Source organism: Bufo bufo, chromosome 3 (assembly GCF_905171765.1).
Source record: "Bufo bufo chromosome 3, aBufBuf1.1, whole genome shotgun sequence".
Taxonomy (NCBI): domain Eukaryota; kingdom Metazoa; phylum Chordata; class Amphibia; order Anura; family Bufonidae; genus Bufo; species Bufo bufo.
Genome location: NC_053391.1, coordinates 380,243,094 through 380,262,556, shown reverse-complemented (window position 1 = coordinate 380,262,556; position 19,463 = coordinate 380,243,094). Strand labels below are relative to the sequence as shown.

The following is a 19,463-nucleotide window of genomic DNA, read 5'->3' as shown; positions in this document are numbered from 1 at the left end:
TATAGAACAGAGGGACCTCCCTCTTGTCTAACTACTTGGATGCATCTGAAGGGTTAAAGGGGTTCTCCGGGCTTTTAATATTGATGACCTGTACTCTAGATAGGTAATCAATATCAGATTGGTGGGGGTCCTACACCCCCGTCGATCAGCCATGTGAAGGGAAAGCGTGCACGTGCAGTTCCCCTTCTCTCTTCCTACTCGCCATAGACATAGCAGCAGGAAGAGAGAAGGGATACATCTGATATTGATTACCTATCCTGAGGATAGGTCATCAAGATTAAAAGCCTGGAGAACCCCTTTGAACAGCTGGGATTAGGGTTATCTCTGATCCTGCCAGGGAGGTCAGACAATACAGCTGGCACTTGCAAGCAATGGCATGAGGCTAGCTCCTGAACCTGTGCCATCGCTGTGATGTACTCTTATGGCACTCGCCACGCTTAGTGACATTAGAGTGAGTCAGCAAGTGGGATTAGGCTAAAAAACAATGAAAATATGGTCACGAGTGGGGGCCCGATCTTGAACTCATTAACCACTAACTATACAAAGGTGTAGACGCCAATTTTTTATTTGAGCATAATTGGTGTGTTGTACACTTTCTTGTTAAATTATATATTTGTTTTTGCAGTTATGCTGCATATGGAAATCCAAGTGGTCAGTATGGAAATCCGGGGGGTCAAACTGCTGGACAAACTTCACAGGTAGGTGGGCAAAACGTAACACTTAATATTAAGCTAAGTTCATACCTGCCATCTAGGCCATAAATTGTGACCTTTGATTGGGGCTGGTTGCAGCTCAGACTGTTACATTGGCTTTCACCCTTTGCCTTATAATTTGTGGTATTTGCAGGAGGTGCAAAATAAGGGCCCTATTAGGCTAGGGCGACATTTGCCGCAGAAAAGTTGGGCAACGTTTTTTATAATGCTGTGACTGTGACACAACAGTTGCAAAAAATCCATCGAAGTTGGATTTTTGTGCGACTGCCGTGTCGCAGTGTGACGCCATTGACCGTCGCATGACACATAGCAATGTAGTTGTACCATTTTTGTTGCATGGCACATGTCGCCTTGTAGCCTTAGACTGCCTGATGTACAGGCATGGCGACCACCGATCAACAATTAGCGCATCGATTGGTGCTCCTTACATCGGGCTATTTTGCGGGCTGCTGCAAAGTGTATGGAGGAGAAGTGATTGCCTCCTCAGCTGCTCTTCCCCCTCTCCCATGTGATTCTAATGGTCATCAGTAGCACATCCCTGATTACACTGCTACAAATCTTTCATTCTGAAAAAGATGCAAACTGGTCAACAAATGAGCGTTCACTCGTTTATCAGCTGCATGATCATATGGGCCGGTTAACAGGAATGCTTGTTCCTGAGAATTTGCTTGAAAATCATCCAGTCTGATGATTGAGTGCGTTCCATTTGAAATCCATTGTGTAGTTTCAAGTCCACTGTACGTTTTCTTTTCTCCAACATATGAATCTGGTTTCGTAGGAGTCCATTCACATGCACTATCCGTACCCATGAAATTTTTGATTCAGAGATGTGAGGTGAAATTTAAGGGAGTGGTAAACCTAGAAATGAGTGCTAAAAGTGAGCACGGAGCATAGTTGCCCTCAGGGCTTGTCAGTCTGCACCTTTTCTGCTCGTTCATAAGAACAGTCTTCTAAGTCCGCTTCACATGGGCTGTTTCTCTAGGAACGCTCCTTAGCGATTATCTGGTGGTGTAAAGGTGCCACCGATTACCTGATGGGCAAGGGAAACACTCATTCATGCGGACACCTAAATCAGCATTTGCCGGCAGCAGATCGTGCTGTGTAAAATGGCCTATGCTACAGGCAAACAATGAATCTGTATGGGGATGAGAGATGGCATTAGTGACCACTGCTCCCCATACTGTGGAGATCATCGCTTCTTCACTGACGAGCAGGCGATTATCAGGAAGGAACGCTTCCTTTCCCAACAATCATCTGCTCAATTGTCCTGTACAAGGGGAACTTTAGAAATCCTGTAGAGAACAAAGGAATTACTCTCCTGCTGATCTTAAGGGGGTGGGCCTGACAATCTTTTTGTCCTACTGCAGAGAGGATCCAGCCACGGTCATACAGCTTATGACCATACTAGGAAGGTGACATGGATGACTTTAGGACACAGATTTCATAATTATTTTTTTTTGACATAGGAGAAGATGAAGAGAAGTGCTAAGATATATTATATTTCTCACCCATTCCATTGGGGAGACACAGTCCATGGATATAGCTTAGGCCATTACTAGGAGGAGACACTATGCAAATAAGAAAAACAGCTCCTCCTCCACTGGCTATACCCCCATGCTCCAACAGGAGGACGTCAGTTTTTAGCTTGGTGTCGGATAAGGAGGTCACACTCCTGCTCCTGCAGGGTTGTCCCTGTAATTTTTTTTCTACTCCTGTTTGTTTTTCTCAACTGAGGACGCAGGGTCGCATGGTGCGTCCCTGGACTCTCAGTGGAGCGAGCGCCGGGGTCGAATGGACGTCCCCGGCTACCTCCCTTTCCCCCCAGAAGATAAGTGGAACCGGGCTCGACCTGCAGCTCCGGTGGCCTACCAGATCCAGGGTCACCTACTCTTGCCCTCTATCCAGATCACTGCCACTCCTTGTGCCAGCTGACTGAAGAGGTGAACCCTGCTGGTCCGGAACAGAGGGTGAAGACTGCAGGACGCAGATAAGTACATCCGGCTCTCCCCCAAAAATCTAAGGCGGCAACTCGGGTCCCACTGGGATCCTGTAAGGTCTGCTGCTTGCCACTATAGGTCACAGGCTCCTGTGACTCTTGCCTTGCCTCGGGACAGGATGATCCTCCTCCCCCAAACCAGCCCAGTCCCTCTTCCGCCCCTTCGGAGCCCTCCTGGGCCTCTGCCATATCTAGGGCGGCCGCGGACTTGGCACAAGTCTCGCGCGGCGCCATGGGCTTTATGGAACACATGACGGCCACGGATCCTGTGGTTAGCACCGCTCCACCTGCCGGTGCCCCCCACAGAGGACGCTCGACCGTTAAGAGGCAGCGTACGCAGCAGCATCCCTCCTCGGTTGACTCTGCTTCTCCCCCTCGCCTGTAGGTGTGTTCAGACTCTTCCCCCTCGCAGGGACTACAGGTCTGAAGGGGAAAGGTCCAGCTCGGACGAGGACACAGAGCCGGAACCCTCGCCTAAGCTCTCCACCATGGTGGCAGACTTGGTCACGGCGGTCCGTGACACCTTTGACATACAGGGGGAACCCCCTTTTTCATTCCAGGAAACCAGAGGCAGTCACATTCCCCATTCATGGAGAGTTCGCCAAGGTCCTTTCTAAGGCCTGGGAGCGCCCTAATCACTGTTTTTCTGCCACAAGACGCATGGATACTCTTTATCCTTTCCCGGCAGAAAACGTGCAGCAGTGGTCTTCCCCTCCTAAGGTCGACCCGCCGGTGGCCAGATTGGCTAAGAACACGGCAATACCTGTCCTGGATGGGTACTCCCTACAGGACTCTGTTCACAGGCGTTTGGACTCTTTCTAAAGCCATCTTCACTCTGGTGGGCACAGGTCTGCGGCCCGCGTTCGCCTCGGCCTGGGTAGCCAGGGTGCTTTCGGTGTGGTTGCAACGCCACCATCAGGACCTCGCAGAGCAGGATGCCTTTGCGGACACCTTGAACTTCGTCCTCCAGATGTCTCAGGCGACAACATTCCTCTGTTAGGCCTCATTGGACGGTTAGCACTCTTTGCGCGTGTTTCTGCCCTATCGGTCACGCAGCGCAGGGAGGTCTGGTTAAAGGTCTGGGACGCCGACGCTTCCTCCAAGCGTTCCCTCACTAGCCTCCCCTTTGCGGGCTCCAGACTCTTCGATGCTAAACTGGACGAGATTATCTGACGCTACGGGGGGCAAGAGCACCCAGCTGCCCCAATCTAGATCCAAGCACGCCTTCAGAGCTCGGCCCTCTGGCTCTAGAAACCAGTCCTTTCGGCGCTTCTCCTCCTCCAGGTCTGCGACAGCCCCCTCCTCTGGCGGCTTCTCCTCCTACTGGGTCTGTAAATTATTGTTCCTGTGCAGCAGATCATACTGAAACAATAGGGACAAGCGATCGCTGTATCAATCATTTGTCCCCTCATCTCCACTGAGGATCTGACAGGCATTGGGATTGTCTGCTTCGTTTCTGATCTGCCAGATCATCCATAGGTCTAGAAGGACCCTTCGTACAAACTGTTGGTGTAAGACGTGCTAGTTTGATATGGCATAGATTTGAACTAGAATTTAGGACAGTTTCTTTGGTAAATTAGAGTAAGGCTACATTCACACAAGCGGAAGAAAGTCTTAAAGAGGACCTTTCACCAGAATAAAACCTCTAAACTGACTATACAGACAGGTAGAGCGGCCTGCCGGCGTCTTTCTCCTATGCTGTAGCGCTGACCAATCGCAGCGCTCAGCTCATAGCCTAAGAGAAAAAAAAATCCTCTCTGGCTATGAGCTGAGCACTGTGATTGGCCAGCGCTACAGCATAGGAGAATGAGACTCCTGGAGGTTCCCCTGGGTGGAGCCTAGCTATGAAGATACCGGAGGCTATACCGGGCGAACGGAGCGGCGCCCGGGGATAACAGTAAGTGCAGGGGGATCCCTGGGCGCCTCTCTCCATGTCTGTATAGTCAGTTTAGAGGTTTTATTCTGGTGAAAGGTCCTCTTTAAAACCACAAACTGTTACGGACGTTAAAGGTCCAGTTTCAATTGTATGGGGGGGGGGGGGGGGGGCGCTGTCGGTCAGTGAAAGTGGGTGAGAGAAGAATTTTACATAAAAAAAAACTTCCGTTTAAATAACCCTGTAGACTGCCATTGTTCTTAAATGGAGGTGTGATGAAAATAAAGTCTGTCACGTCCGTGTGAATGTAGCCTTAATCTGTCATCTGTGGTCTGCCAAGTGGAGGGGGTGTGACGTATAAGCAAAGTAAAAAAAAAACATTTTTTTCCTATAAACTGGTCCTTCACTCAACTTGCAACTTTTCCCACCTGACAACTGGTGCAAGTCTCTTTATAACATTTAATTGTTGACCAAAATGTGGTGTAATTAAATGTAATTTATTCTGTACTCAGGACTATTCTGCATATGGACAAGCACCAGAATCAACGGCTTATGGGCAGAGCTATGGTTCTTACAATCCTGGCTATGGTCAGGGTCAGTCAGGTAATGTTACTAAGAAGAGAAATCCCAATCTCCAAGATCCATCACTTTATTATTCTTTCAACCTAGCTATAGGAGGGTTTAGTTTTTGTGGGCCAAGTTGTAGTTTTAATAGCATCATTTTAAAGAGGTATTCCAGAATTTTACTATGTATATCCTATCCTAAGGATAGGCCATCAGTATCCGATTTAGAGTCCGACACCCCAGCTGAACACTTGTTCATGAGTAGCTCTAAACTACACATCTCAATCCGCTGTGAATCCACATTGAAGTGAATGTGAGCAGCACTGCACTAGCTAACTCCGGCCATGGAGTTACATGGGAACAGATGATCAGTGGGTTGTCAGACCTTGACAATCTGATATTGATGGCCTATATTAACCCTTGCGCTACCAGTGGCGTAAATGTACGGCGCTGGAGCGATAGTCAAACATAGCGCCCGATTGCACGGGCATCGGGCATTATGGCCAGCAGGTCTCCGCTGTTTCAAACAGCAGAGACCTGCGGCTAATAATGCCGATCGCTGTAATTAAAGCCTTTAGATGCCGTGATCAAGCGAGATCACTGCATCAAAAGGGTCAAAAACCCAGAAGCTCGCGCTTCTGTGTTTGTTACTGGCATTCTAACTGGCCAATGATTCTTATTGTAGCCACCAATTTGCCATTTTTTTTATTTATTTTTATTTATATTTCTTCTCACAGCTAAATGGTATCAATAAAAAATACAGATTGTCCCGCAAAAAATTAGCCCCCACACAGCTCAGTAAATATAACTATAAAATTTAGGGGGCGGTCAGAATATGGCGATAAGCGAATCGACTTCAGATAAAGCATCTGCATAAATCTTTGTTTGAATACTGTATGGAGCGAGTGCTCCATACAGTATTAGAATGTATTGGCTCCTAGGAGTCAAACTTATTACTTCAGGTAATAACTTCGTAAATTAATTTCTACTGTAAAAAACCTTGATACCAAACTCTGATTCGGTTCCAAGGTACCATCTGGAACCAAACCAGAGTCGGTAAATATATATATATATATATATATATATATATATATATATATATATATATATATATATATATATATATATATATATATATATTATATATTATATATTCAGTAAAAATTAATTTGCAAAGTTATTACCAGAAGTCTTGCCAGACTCCGTAGTACAGTATTCAAACGAAGTTTTATGCGAATCGACTTGAAAGTCGAGTCGCTCATCCCTAATGGTGGTGTAAAATTTATTTTTACTCTATTTAGACATTAAAAAAATAACTATACATATGGGGTATCGTTCTAATCGTACTGACCCAGTAAATGAAGGGCATGGATCAGTTTTGCCGCAAACTTAACGCCATGGGAACAAAATATATATATTTTTCCCCAATTCCACCCCATTTGGAATTTTTTTTACCGCTTCCACTAGATTGTATGCCATAATTAATGGTGGCATTAGAAAGTACACCTTGTCCTGCAAAAAATAAGCCCTCGTACAGCTGTGTGAACGGAAATATAAAAAAATTATGGCTCAAGGAAGATGGGTAAGAAAAATGTAAACGCCAAAAACACCACTGGTATCCTAATGGTTAATGACCTATCCTCAGGATACAGTCAAAATCCTGGAATACCCCTTAAAGACTATGTACACCTTTGGGGACAATTTTGTTTTGATTTCATGTGACTCATTTGGGGCTAAACATTTTTTCAGTTGGTCTTTATTAAAAATATTGAGCCGTTCTGTCACAATGGGTTAACTGTTTTTTTTTGTTTATTTTTAGATGTGTGCATCCTACTTTCACTTTGTGCCTTTCATCTAATAAACCCTATCTCTAGATTATTATGAGGTCATACAGTTATTTAAGCCACATTCTTATTAGTAAGATACATATTGAGCTTTATAAGGTCAGAGGTAAGGAGCCCATCAGAGAGAAAATTCAGATCCTGTTACTAGAGCATCTCATCTGTGTACAGAGAAAAGGACTCCATATCTAATATATAAAGCTTAATGTGTGTGTGTGTGTGTGTGTATGTCCGCTAAAGGAATCTGCACCGTCACAAAATTTGGCACACGGGTATATCAGGTGTCCGGGAAGGTTTTAGACCAGGTCTCTGCTCTCTAGGACGTACCGTTTCTGAGATATTCCCAAACAATACAATTATGGCACATCACATTACCTACATTAGCCAATAGAAGCCTGCAGGTCTTTTTCTCTTTATATTCCAACTGCCATACACACGTTCACATGTCCCTTATCAGCCAATAGAAGCTCGCAGGTCCTTAGTCTCCACATACATAATGTTTTACACCAGGTTTCCATAACAACCCAGCCCTTTTTCTTCACTGCTGTAGGTCAGCTTAAATGGGGCAGGGCGCTGTGGGTGACACTGTTAAAGGGAACCGAGTGCTGTGGAGGTCAGTTAAGGGGGCAGGTAGGGTGACCATTCAGGCCAACCTCAAAAGATGGACTTAAAACCCCCGCCCCAGATCCCGCTAAGCCACGCCCCTCCCACTTCACAGCTGACTGGTATTGAAAAAATAAAGGTAAAAATCATCTTCTGTCAGCAGAAGGGTTGGGAAGGAGGGTGACTTTCTCCCTGCAGCTCACGCTCAGACAATACATTGCTGCTGTCTGAGAGTAAGCTGTTCAAAAGGACATCCCTGTGTCTGTCCAGGCTCTGCGCCGGACGGAGGACAGGGAGTCTGAAAGCCGAACTGCCTGGCCTAAAACCGGACCTCTGGCTACCCTGGGGCAGGCTGCTGTGGAGGTCAGTGTCAAGGTGCAGATTGCTGTAAAGGCCACTGTTAAAGGGGGCAGGGTGTTGTGGTAATCACTGTTAAGGAGATGGGGTACTGTGGAGGTCACTAAAAAAGGGGCAGCCACTGTGGAGGTCACTGTTAAGGGGGTGGGGTGCTGTGAATGTAACTGTTAAAGGGGTGGGCACTGTGGAGGTCTCTGTTAAGGGGGCAGCCAACTGTGGAGGTCACAGTTAAGGTGATGGTCCGCTATGGAGGTCAGTGTTAGGGGCGGGGTACTATAGAGGTCACTTTTATGGGGGTGGGGTGTTGTGGAAGTCACATTTTAAGGGAATAGAGCTCTGTGGAGGTCACGGTTAAAGGGCAGGTTATTTTGGAAATCAATGTTAACAAGACTGGGTACTGTGGAGGTCACTAATAATTGGGTGGTCACTGCGGAGGTCACTATTAAAGGGGAGGGCACTGTGGATGTCACTGTTATAGTGGATAGTGTCTATCTTTTAATGACACACAGACAATAAATGAAATGGAGTAAATATACCTGTGCGAAGCCAGGTCATTCAGCTAGACCAATTGAAAAAAATTAAGTCAAAATGAGGACAATGCACTAACAAAAATTGCTCCTAAACAGGGTGGATTTGATTTAAAATCAAAATGATTTAAATCACTAGTCAGTAAGGCTTTATGTAGAAAACTATGATTTAAATCAAGACAAATTCTTGCTGGTATAACTTATAATATGCAAGTAGATGAAGATTTTTAGAATAACTTTTCATATTTGTAGAAGTTAGGATTAAGGTATTTTTCTCAACTCTGTTCATGTTATAACATTTTTGCTGTGAAGAAGAGGCATGTGATCTCTGCTGAGTCAAATTCAGTTTTGAGAACTGCAAAAGTAAACCAAGCATCTGTGATAATATCTTGTAGGCAGAGAAACTGCCCAATCTAAAAAAAAAAAAAACTCTGGAAGAGCATGACATTGTAAATGGATTAATGGAATTTATTTACTAAAAAAATTACACATCTACAGCCTTATTCTACATAATTAAAAAACGAATCTTTATTTCATGATGGAATAACCTTTGGATGGTAATATATTTTCCTCCAAAAAGCATTTTATTCAAAAAAATCTGATTTAAATAAAAAAAAACTGATTATTTTTTTTTTTATCATTGATTTTTATCCACCCTCCTCCTAAGGCTAAGTTCACACGAACATGTGTGATCTGTGGCCGTATTGCGGGCCGCAATACACTGCCACAGTTCCGTGTGAATTTCGCATCACGGATGCGGACCCATTCACTTCAATGGGTCCGCAAATCCGGTATCGCGGAACGGCCGCACGGGACGGGACCCCTCGGAAGCACTACGGAGTGCCTCCGTGGGGTTACGTCCCGTACTTCTGTTCCGCTAAAAGATAGGACTTGTTCTATCTTTTAGCGGAACGGCTGGATCGCGGACCCATTAAAGTGAATGGGTCCGCGATCCGATGCGGCTGACCTACGGCCGGCTATCGTGCATTGCGGGCCGCAGCACAGGCACGGGTCACACACGTTCGTGTGAACTCGGCCTTAAGGTGTACATAGCCTTGTGTTCCATGTATTGAGAAAGTTTATGATGGAATAAAACACAATTCTTCCCTTTTTTTTTTTTTTTTCTTTTTTTTTTGGGGGGGGGTTCCCTTTTTATAGCATTCACTGTGTGGGTCAATATGATTTAAAAAAAAAAAATAATAATAATTTAGCTTTGTATACAGATGCTCATGTTTTTAATTTACTGCTGATGGAGCCATATGAGGGATTGTTTTTATTATTGCAGGACAAGCTGTATTTAAATTTTTTTTATTTTTTTATCACTACTATTTTGGGGTACTCACAATGTTTTTGATCAGTTTCTATTGAATTTCTATTTTTACTTTATATTTTTTATGGCGTTCCCTGTGAGCTAATTGTCATATTTTTGTCCTATAAAATGAACCTAGGTTTTAGAGGTGGAAAATAAGAAATATATTTTTTCAGACCTCAGCTCAAACCCAAAATGTTCATAAGACCCTCAATCAGACCTCAGATCAGAGCCCCAATGGGAATAAGACCCCCCCTCATTATCATTCAAACCCCCCATGTGAATGACTCCCAAGCAGACCTCAGATCAGAGCCCCAGTGTGAATGACCAACCCCAACTCCCATCCAACTTACTTCACCTGCTCCTGACACCGCCTCCGCTCCTGACATCCATGCTTTTATTCTTCCTGCCACGTGCTATTCTGTGATCTGATACCCTGCAGCATGAGGCCACAGTGTGCCAACATACTCGTGCTGTGTGCAGTCACAGCACAGCGAGTGGCAGAGGAAGACCAGTAATCGGTGAGTACAGAGCCCGGGGAGGGCTGCATTCACAGCTTCCCGATCCTCCTGTACTAGTGAGCGCTTCCATAAGTATTCGCCCCGTAAGACACGCTGACATTTCCCCCCCACTCTGGCTGGGAATAATGTGTGTCTTATAGGGCGAAAAATACAGTAACATATAATTTTGCATTATAGTACCAGTTATAGGAGAAGCTTCACTTTTTTAACATTTGTGTGTATAAATACAGTGTAATTTTTATTTATTTTTGTCTCATTTATGGACTTAAACCTTCGATTGTTTGTATAGCAATGTGTTGTGCTTCCACCGTCCTACTATATATACTAATATGGCATGCAGGGGAAGCAGGGTGAACTAACCTTCTCAATGTACATTCACATTATCGTCTGCTATCCTGCATGACCCTGTACTTTTCATGGATATTTTACTTATTATACACTTGTTAACTATGTTGGGCTTTTTTAGGTTATGGCCAGTCTTCTCAAGCACCATATGAAAGTCAGCAATCTTATGGTGGTTATGGACAGACTTCTGAATCATCAGTAGGAAGGTAAGAGTTTAAAATGTCCGGTTATCAATACCAGATTAGCCAGGTCCAACTCCCAGCAGCCCTGTCATTGCAGCTCTGCATTCTCTTCACTGTTTATCTACTAGTCGTCGACATTGCAGCGGCGAGCAGTGTAATCGCAACTCCTCCGTCCCATCACTTGAATAAAAAGGAGCAGTTGTAGTTATACTTCATCCCATCCACGTGAATGATACGGAGGAGCTGTAATTACACTGCTTGTCGCTGCGATGTTGACACCTGATCAGCGGAGCTGCTGGGTGTCGGACCCCATCAGTATAGAAAACCAGACAACCCATTTACATTTTTGTAAATTTATTTTTTTCACTTGTGGAAATATCCTGGCTAGGTTTTGAGATCAATTTGTTTAAAGGTGCATGATCTCGATATGATAGCTCACATTTTAAGCTATGCGTAATCTTGTATTTGCTTTGCACAATAAGTGTGCACATATAGCAGATATTTCTCTGAAACATCTACATCTGTCCCATTCAGCTGAATGGAGCTTGCAAAAATCTATGCTCGTATAGCAGAAACAAGCCCATTTAAATGTAATGTGGAATAGATGTGTCTGCCCCAGAAATTTCTGCAACAAATACCTTAATACATGGATGCATTCATTATCAGAGTACACCCTTGCTCCTCCTTCCTGTGTTTCTCTCCTTGATTTACAGGGCCAGGCAAGATGACTATGCCAGAACCTGGCTCTGTCAGTCAAGGAGAGGGAGGGGCTGGTAAAGGAAACAGGAGGGTCAAGAGTGCAGAGTGTCTTGGGCTTGCCCTCTGTGCACTTAACTGCTAAGGGTACTTTCACACTTGCGTTGTTTGATTCCGGCAGGCAGTTCCGTTGCCTGAACTGCTTGCCTGATCAGGCAAACTGTATGAAAACACGTCATTTTTTTACTGACTGATCAGGCATTTTTCAGACTTATCAGGATCCTGATCAGTCAGAAAAATGCATTGCAATACCGGATCCGTTTTCTCGTCCATATTCATTGGGGGACACAGGAACCGTGGGTATAGCTATGTCCTCTAGGAGGCGGTGACTCTAGTAAAAGCTGTTAGCTCCTCCCCTGGCAGCTATACCCCCTCCAGCCTGGAGAGAGCTTCAGTTTTTCTAGTGTCAATAGGAGGCAATACCTCCCTGCTCCTGCAGGGATCTCCTGAAGATTTTTTATTTTAGTTTTATTTTTTTCCCTTTTTCAGATGGGAAACAGTGGACGCCTCGCCTCCCTGTTCTCCCGGGGTCGAATTGCGACAGTGCCGGTCACCCGCACTGCGGCCTCCCCCACAGAAGACAAGGTGGACCAGGGCAGCCTCGCTCCATGCATCCCGCCAGCCAAGGGGTCACCCGTCGGTCCCTTAATCCCAGCTTCCTGCCACTACGGTGCCAGTGGCTGAAGGGGTGACCCTGCTGGACCAGAGGAAGGGTGAAAATGGCGACAGACGTAAAGAGGATGAAGAGAGGTGAGTACACGGGACTTAGGTGAGGTATGTCCTTCCTGGGTCGCCCCCTCCCTCCCTACCTGGTGACAGTAATGCAGAGTTTAACAAGGCACAGGGCTTAGCCCAGCACCCTGTAGCCATTCCCTTCTTCCCTCTCTGGCAGGTTTTATTCAGCCAGGAAGCCTGGCACTCTTTCCCTAGCAGGGCGGCACATAGGGGGTTAATGTCAGTATAACCGCCTGGCAGGCGTTTTTTCTATGGTGGCCTTGTTGTGCACTCAGTGCAGAGGAGACGCTTGCTAGCGGAGATCGCAGGCTGGAGGGGACGCACTTACTGCATGACCAGAGATCTGGAGCGGACGCCGAGCGCTCCCCTCCGGAAGGGGTTAAACGGCACCAAAATCGACTCTGCCGTGCACCGCATGTTGTTCCGGCCGCCTTTTTTTTTTTTTTGGCGTAGTCGCTTGATCCCGGACGCGCTGGTGTCCGCCCGGCCCGTGGGGTGGAGCCCCCGTCTGTTGCCGGGGCAGGCTCATTTCGCAGTACTTGGTCCCTCCCCTGGTCATGAAGATGACCTTAACCCTTCCTGGCCGGCATATCTGGGGAGGGATAGACTAAGGGGGCGTGGCACTCCAAGTGCAATGTTCCTCGTGGAGGAATTTAACCCTTTCCTGCCTCTTGTGCTTGAGGCTGTCATCTTGTTAAAAAAAAAAAAAAACAGAAGGGATGTGCGTCCATACGGCCCCCTCCCCGCCCCTCATTACCGCAAGGCTGCCCTGTCTGTGCAGTACCACACTGGGCCCATGTCCTATCTCTGATAAGGAGCACCTCTCATAGTTTCCAATCTGCCCTCCGAGCCGTTTGGTTGATAATTCTCCTCCTCTGCAACTGATGTTCCCAATCCACCCTCCGCGTCGTTTGGTTGATAATTCCACCTGCGCAATTAGTGATGGACCTCTGAAGGATTCCAATCCGTCTTCTGGGGCCATTGATTATTCTCACCACCGCAATACAGGGGAGAACCTCTGGAGTTCCCAACCCACCCTCCGGGTCGTTTGGTTGATATTCTCCACCTGCGCAATTCAATAGAGGACCTCTGACATTCCCAATCCGCCCTCCGGGTCGTTTGGTTTATATTTCTCCACCAGCACATTCAATAAGGGATCTCTGACATTCCCATCCACCCTCCTGGGTCGTTTGCGCAGATGGGGAATTATCAACCAATCGAGTAGGGGTCCGCTGGAACTCCCAGTCCACCCTCTGGGGTCGTTTGGTTGATGTTTCTTCGCCGGCGCCATTCAGTTAAGGCCCTCTGACATTCCCAATCCACCTTCCCGGGTCGTTTGGGGGATAATTCTCCACCTACGTTTCCGCATCCGGAGTCGCTTGATTGATACTGCACCGCCTGCGCAATCCGGTAGACGGACCTCTTCAAGTTCCCATCCCACCCCCTGGGTAGTTTGGTTGATAAGTCCCCGCCTGCGCAGTCCACTCCTGCCAGGGGTGAGATTCTGAGGAGTACACCTATGCGCGAGCGGAATACAGTGCATCTTTTTCCTCGCAACCCCACCCTTCCTCCCTGGGTCACGCTGACACACCCGTCCGGAGAAGGGGGGGGGGGATCACTGATTCAGACCCTGACATGAGTCCGACACAATCTCTTAAGATTGCGTCTAAGGTGGCCTGTAGTACTTGGTATACATTAACCGTTCTTTAGGTGGAGTAATTGCACTACTTTGGGTTAAGTATCTGCCTTATACATTATCCCCTGCCATAGGTGGACTCAGTACAATGATATGAGTTTTGGGGCCTGCTATGCATATCCATCCGTGATGACATTATCACTAGTACATGTGTGCTGTATGCATTACCCCCTTACTTAGGTGCAACAATTGCACTCCCACGGGGTACAGGACTCTCAATGTGCACTAGTTTTCGCCGTCTGCGTTTCTCCCCCCCCCCCCCCCCCCCCCCCTCGTCATAGGTGAAGTATTCTCCCTAGTACTTGCCGTATGCATCCACCTTCCTTAGGTAGCTTATTGCACTACCATTACATACGGTTCTGACTGTCGCACTATCCTTCCATAGACGGGGTGTTGCAACAGAAAGCACAGTGATGTGCATTTCCCCCTTCCGCTAGTGCTCCACTAGCGGGGAATAACTAAACCTCTTCGGATGCTGCAATTCAGCGGCACCACTGCTCTAGGTCCTTTTCGCTTATTACCTAGGGGGGCGTGGCAACAGTCGGTACTCGCAGGTGCCCGGCACTCTTACCCTAGTGCTATATGGGTGCCACCAGTGGACACTGTGGCTGTTCCTTCCTTTGGTGCTGGTTTCGTGCATGGTTATACTGTCTTCTCAGGGGGTTCCTAGCATCACTTGTGTCCTAGAGTAACCCCATGTCCATGGGCTTACATTGTTCCAGTCGGTCATGATATTGTCCGCATCAATACGTAGTGCGTACTCCATTGCACATATATGGTGAGTACGTTCCAGCGATTAGTGTTTCACTGACTCTGTATTCTCTATCCACCACTCCCCCTTCTCTGGGAAAGTGGTTATGCTGGCACTCAGGTTTAGTTCTTACAGCTTGTTCTACTCCACAGGTGCAGCTTTTCGTTAATGCTCGAGTTCGTGGTCACTCCAGTGGGACATCCCTCTCAGGTGTAGGGGTCCTACCCTAGAGCTAGCTTGGCAGTTGCGCCTGTTCAGCACCCTTCCAGGTAGAGTTTTGAGGTTAGCTCTACTTCACTGGGGTAGTATGGTACGTGGCTTCTACGGATAGTCTCAGGCCTCCCCCTCAGTTTTTTTGCTGACTGGGCAAGCACTGGCTAATACTGTGGGAGCGGTGTTGCTTACCACTACATGCTTGGTTCTTACAGCTCTTTTAGTCAGGCGGTGGACTCTTTTTTTAACACTGAATTCGGTAGCCTCTACGGCAGGGGTGGGCAATTATTTTTTCGATGGGGCCACATGAGAAACTGAAAATATTTTGGAGGGCCGGGCCAAAAGGCTAAACTCAATACTGCATAAAATCAGCGCGTCCTGGCACAGGCGGGCGTGATGACATCATCATGCCTGCCTGCGCTGGGATTTCACTACCAAATAGACCTCAGGCCTGTAGCCTATGACAAGTCTTGTCGCCATCTGCAAATTTTAAGGCGCATTGGCGACCATTTTGGTCGCCATCTGGAGCGCTGTATTGCATCAGTGACATGGACACTCTCCACATAGAATGTTATATTACATCAGTGACATCACCGCTCTCCACATATAAGTGATATTTTACATCAGTGACATCACCGCTCTCCACATATAATGTTATATTACATCAGTGACATCACCGCTGTCCACATATAGGCGATATATTACATCAGTGACATCACCGCTCTCCACATATATGTGATGAGCGGTGATGTCACTGATGTAATGTATTACTTACCGGTATATGTGGACAGCAGTGATGTCACTGATGTAATATATTACTTATGTGTGGAGAGTGGTGATGTCACTGATGTAATATATCACTTATAAGTAATATATTACATCTGTGACATCACCGCTCTCCACATATAAGAGGCATATTACATCAGTGACGTCATCCCTTGGCGCTGGGGTGCGCAGCCAGGGCCGGCCTTAGGTGTTCAGGCGCCCTGTGTGAGCTAACCTTGTGGTAGTGTTACCTGCAGTCCTATGTAAAACCACAGATAACACTAGTGCTAAATAATGTAGTAGTGTTACCTGCAGTCCTATGTAAAACCACAGATAACACTAGTGTAGATCATGTGGAAGTGTTACCTTCGTCCTTAGTGTGCCTCCCTGTGTCTATCGCACAGACTCCATGCTGGCGCTGCCTCCTCTTCCATCTTCTTCCCCGCACAGAACGTTCTGAAGCAGCTGCGTCAAGACATAGGAACACTGTGGGCAAGGTGATACACACAGGGAGAGACATACACACAGGGACGGGGACACACACAAAGGGACAGACACACTCACACACACACAAAGGGACAGACACACACGGACGGACACACACAGGGACGGGGACACACACACAAAGGGACAAACACACACACACACACACACAGGGATGGACACACACACACACACACAAAGGGACAAACACACACACACAGGGATAGACACACACACACACAGGGACGGACACACACAAAGGGACAGACACACACACACAAAGGGACAGACACACACACACAGGGACGGACACACACACACAGGGACGGACACACACACACTGGCACACTCAACATCAGCAGCAAGTCCAACCCTTAATGACCCCCACAATCCCTGGGGGGGGGGGGGGGGGGGGTGATGTAGTAGCAGGCAGGAAAGCACACACTGTCCCCCTGTCCTATATGAGCCCCCCCCCACCCCCACCAAATACCTGTAAGTTCTGTTAGTTGCTTGGCTTTGGCTGTGGCTGCTGGCTGGGGCTCCGCCTCCTTCCTCTTTCTGCCTGTGCGGCAGCTGCATCACGCTCCAGCAGCCACTGGTCTGCTCTGTTAAAGAGACAGGCAGGCCAGGCAGCAGAGCGGAGCGCAGAGCGGCCGCGGGCCCCGCCCCCTCCTCACTCCGGACAGTGACTCCGTGCTGTTACAGGGCCGGCGGCGGCAACAAAAATGCCGGGGGCCGGATTAAAAGGTCCGCCGGGCCGTAGTTTGCCCAGGTCTGCTCTACGGGGACCCCCTCCTCTGCTGGGGTTTGGGGCTAGCAATACAGTGTGACTCCCCTTGCTTGGCTTCCTCCTCAGGCGGTGTTTTTGCACAGCCACTTAGTCCTTGGCTACTTCGGTATAGTGCCAGTCTCAGACTGGGAATGGGCTCAAACCTAGCCTATTCTTCTCCTGTCTTTTCCCCCTCTTGCTCAGGGTTCATAGCCATCCCGCATGCCTTGGTAGTTCCTTTGTTGCTACCTTCCCTCATCTGCATTTGCACAGGGTATTAGTTTGGTGGACTTCCTTTCCAGGCTCGATCCGGTCCAGACTGGGGGGCTGTGGCGCCCTCCACATTCCTCCTTCTACAGGGACTATTCCTTTGGTCCGGGTGTGCTAACGGTATCTACACGAAAGCTTCCCACCTTTCTCTCCAGAGCCTGAGTTCTGGAAGCGTGCGACGGGACGCCCTGATTCTCCTTGGTGGGAGTTCTCCCTCCTTGCGCGTTTATTCTCCTCCTTCCCAGGGTTCTACAGAGGATCCAGATGGAGGACATTCCGACAAATCCTAGCCGTCAGTTGACCCCGTAGCGCGTGGTATGCTGACCTCGTTCTTCCTGGAGACGTCACTGCCACTCAGACTACCTTCTTCTTTCACGGGGTCCGGTCTTGCATCTGCATTTCGATGTCGGCGTGGCTATTGAAACCTCCATTCTGACGTGGAGAGGGTTTTCAGTGGATGTCTCCCGCACTATGATTCAGGCCAGAAAGCCTGCATCGCCCAGGGTCTATTGTGGGACCTGGAGGTCCTTCCTGGGCTTCTGTGAACGCCGGGACATCCCCTCTCTTCCTGTTTTTTCTCTCCCCACGGTCCTATCCTTCTATATTCAGGGTTGGACCTTGGTTTAGCCCTTAGTTCCTTGATGGGTCAGGTGTTGGCGCTTCTGTCCTGGGGCTGCTTCCAGCGCACTCTGGTGGCCATGGGAACCTTCCTTCAGGGAGCGGCTCATACGGTTCCTCTGTACCGTCCTTACAGCCTTGGGATTTGTATGTAGTTCTCTCAGCCTTCCAGTCTTCTCCACTTGAGCCCTTGCGGGAGTTCTTACTCTGGCTCCTGTCCTGGAAGGTAGTTTTTCTTGTGGCTATCACATCCATCAGGCGGGTGTCTTAGTTGGGGGTGCTCTCTTGCAAGATCCCCTTCCTGGTTCTTCACAGGGATATGGCAGTTCTCCGGCCCATTCCTTTTCCCGAAAGTCTCTGACTTCCATATCAATGAAGTAATTGTCCTTCCTTCCCTGTCCCTTTCCTCGCACCCTACGGAAGGGAGTTACATTATTGGACGTTGTCAGAGTTCTACTCCTTGTTAGCAGCCTCCAGTCCCTCTCGGCGTACGGACCCCCATTTCGCACCGGAGGGTCCTTGCTAGGGGTTGGTGGCCTCCAAAGGGTGATTGCACGTTGGATTTGGTCTGCAAGTGCTGGCGCATACCCTTAGGTGTCACGGCTCGCTCCACTGAGTGGTGGACGCTTCTTGGGCTCTGAGGCATCGCGCCTCAACTGCGCAGTTGTGTAACGCGGCTTCCGGTCCTCCTTACACACATTCACAAAGTTTTTCCAGGTGCATTCTTATGCATTGGCGGCCGCTGCTTAGCCCACAAGGTCTTGCAGGCGGCAGTTTCTTAGCTACCAGCAGGGACGCTTGCTTCCATGGGTCTGTGGTTTTTCCCTTCCCGTGGACTGCTCTTGAACGTCCCACGGTTTCTGTGTCCCCCCCCCAATGAATATGGGCGAGAAAAGGAGGTTTTTTTATAACTTACCAGTAAAGTTTCTTTCTCGCTCTTCATTGGGGGACACAGCACCCACCCAGTATTGTTGTCCGGCCACAGTTGTAGCTGTTGCTAGTTTGGACCCCGTTGGGTCCTTTGACATGGTTGGTTTTCCACGTGTTTTTTCTCTTTGGTTGGCTTGCTTCTCCTACTGCTTCTCACAAACTGAAGCTCTCTCTCCAGGCTGGAGGGGGTATAGCTGCCAGGGGAGGAGCTAACAGCTTTTACTAGTGTCAACGCCTCCTAGAGGACATAGCTATACCCACGGTTTCTGTGTCCCCCAATGAAGAGCGAGAAAGAGATTTTACTGGTAAGTTATACAAAAATCTCCTTTTTCCGGTGTCATCAGGCAAAACGGATCCGGTGTTTATTTTTTCACATTTTTAAAGGTCTGCGCATGCGTAGACCGTAATACTGGATCAGTCGATGCGGTTCGAAGTGTTCGTTTAAAACCGCAGCACGCTGCGTTGTTATCTCTGTCATGAAAAAGTCAAAAAGACTGAACGGAAGACATCCGGATGCATCCTGAACGGATTGTTCTTCATTCAGAATGCATGGGGATAAAACTGATCAGTTATTTTCCGGTATAGATCCCCTAGGATGGAACTCTATGCCGGAAAAGAAAAACGCTACTGTGAAAGTACCCTAATT

The 19,463-nt window shown here is 47.8% G+C and overlaps 1 protein-coding gene across 1 annotated transcript in view; it reads left to right on the top strand.

Annotated features, from left to right (window-relative positions):
* The window catches only part of LOC120995473 (TATA-binding protein-associated factor 2N-like), a 58,434-nt gene that overhangs the window by 10,316 nt on the left and 28,655 nt on the right, over positions 1 to 19,463 (top strand). Inside the window, exons 3-5 of the mRNA XM_040424708.1 lie at positions 626 to 698; positions 5,095 to 5,185; positions 10,771 to 10,855. Coding sequence (XP_040280642.1) covers positions 626 to 698; positions 5,095 to 5,185; positions 10,771 to 10,855 — 249 coding nt within the window. The remainder of the gene's footprint in view (positions 1 to 625; positions 699 to 5,094; positions 5,186 to 10,770; positions 10,856 to 19,463) is intronic.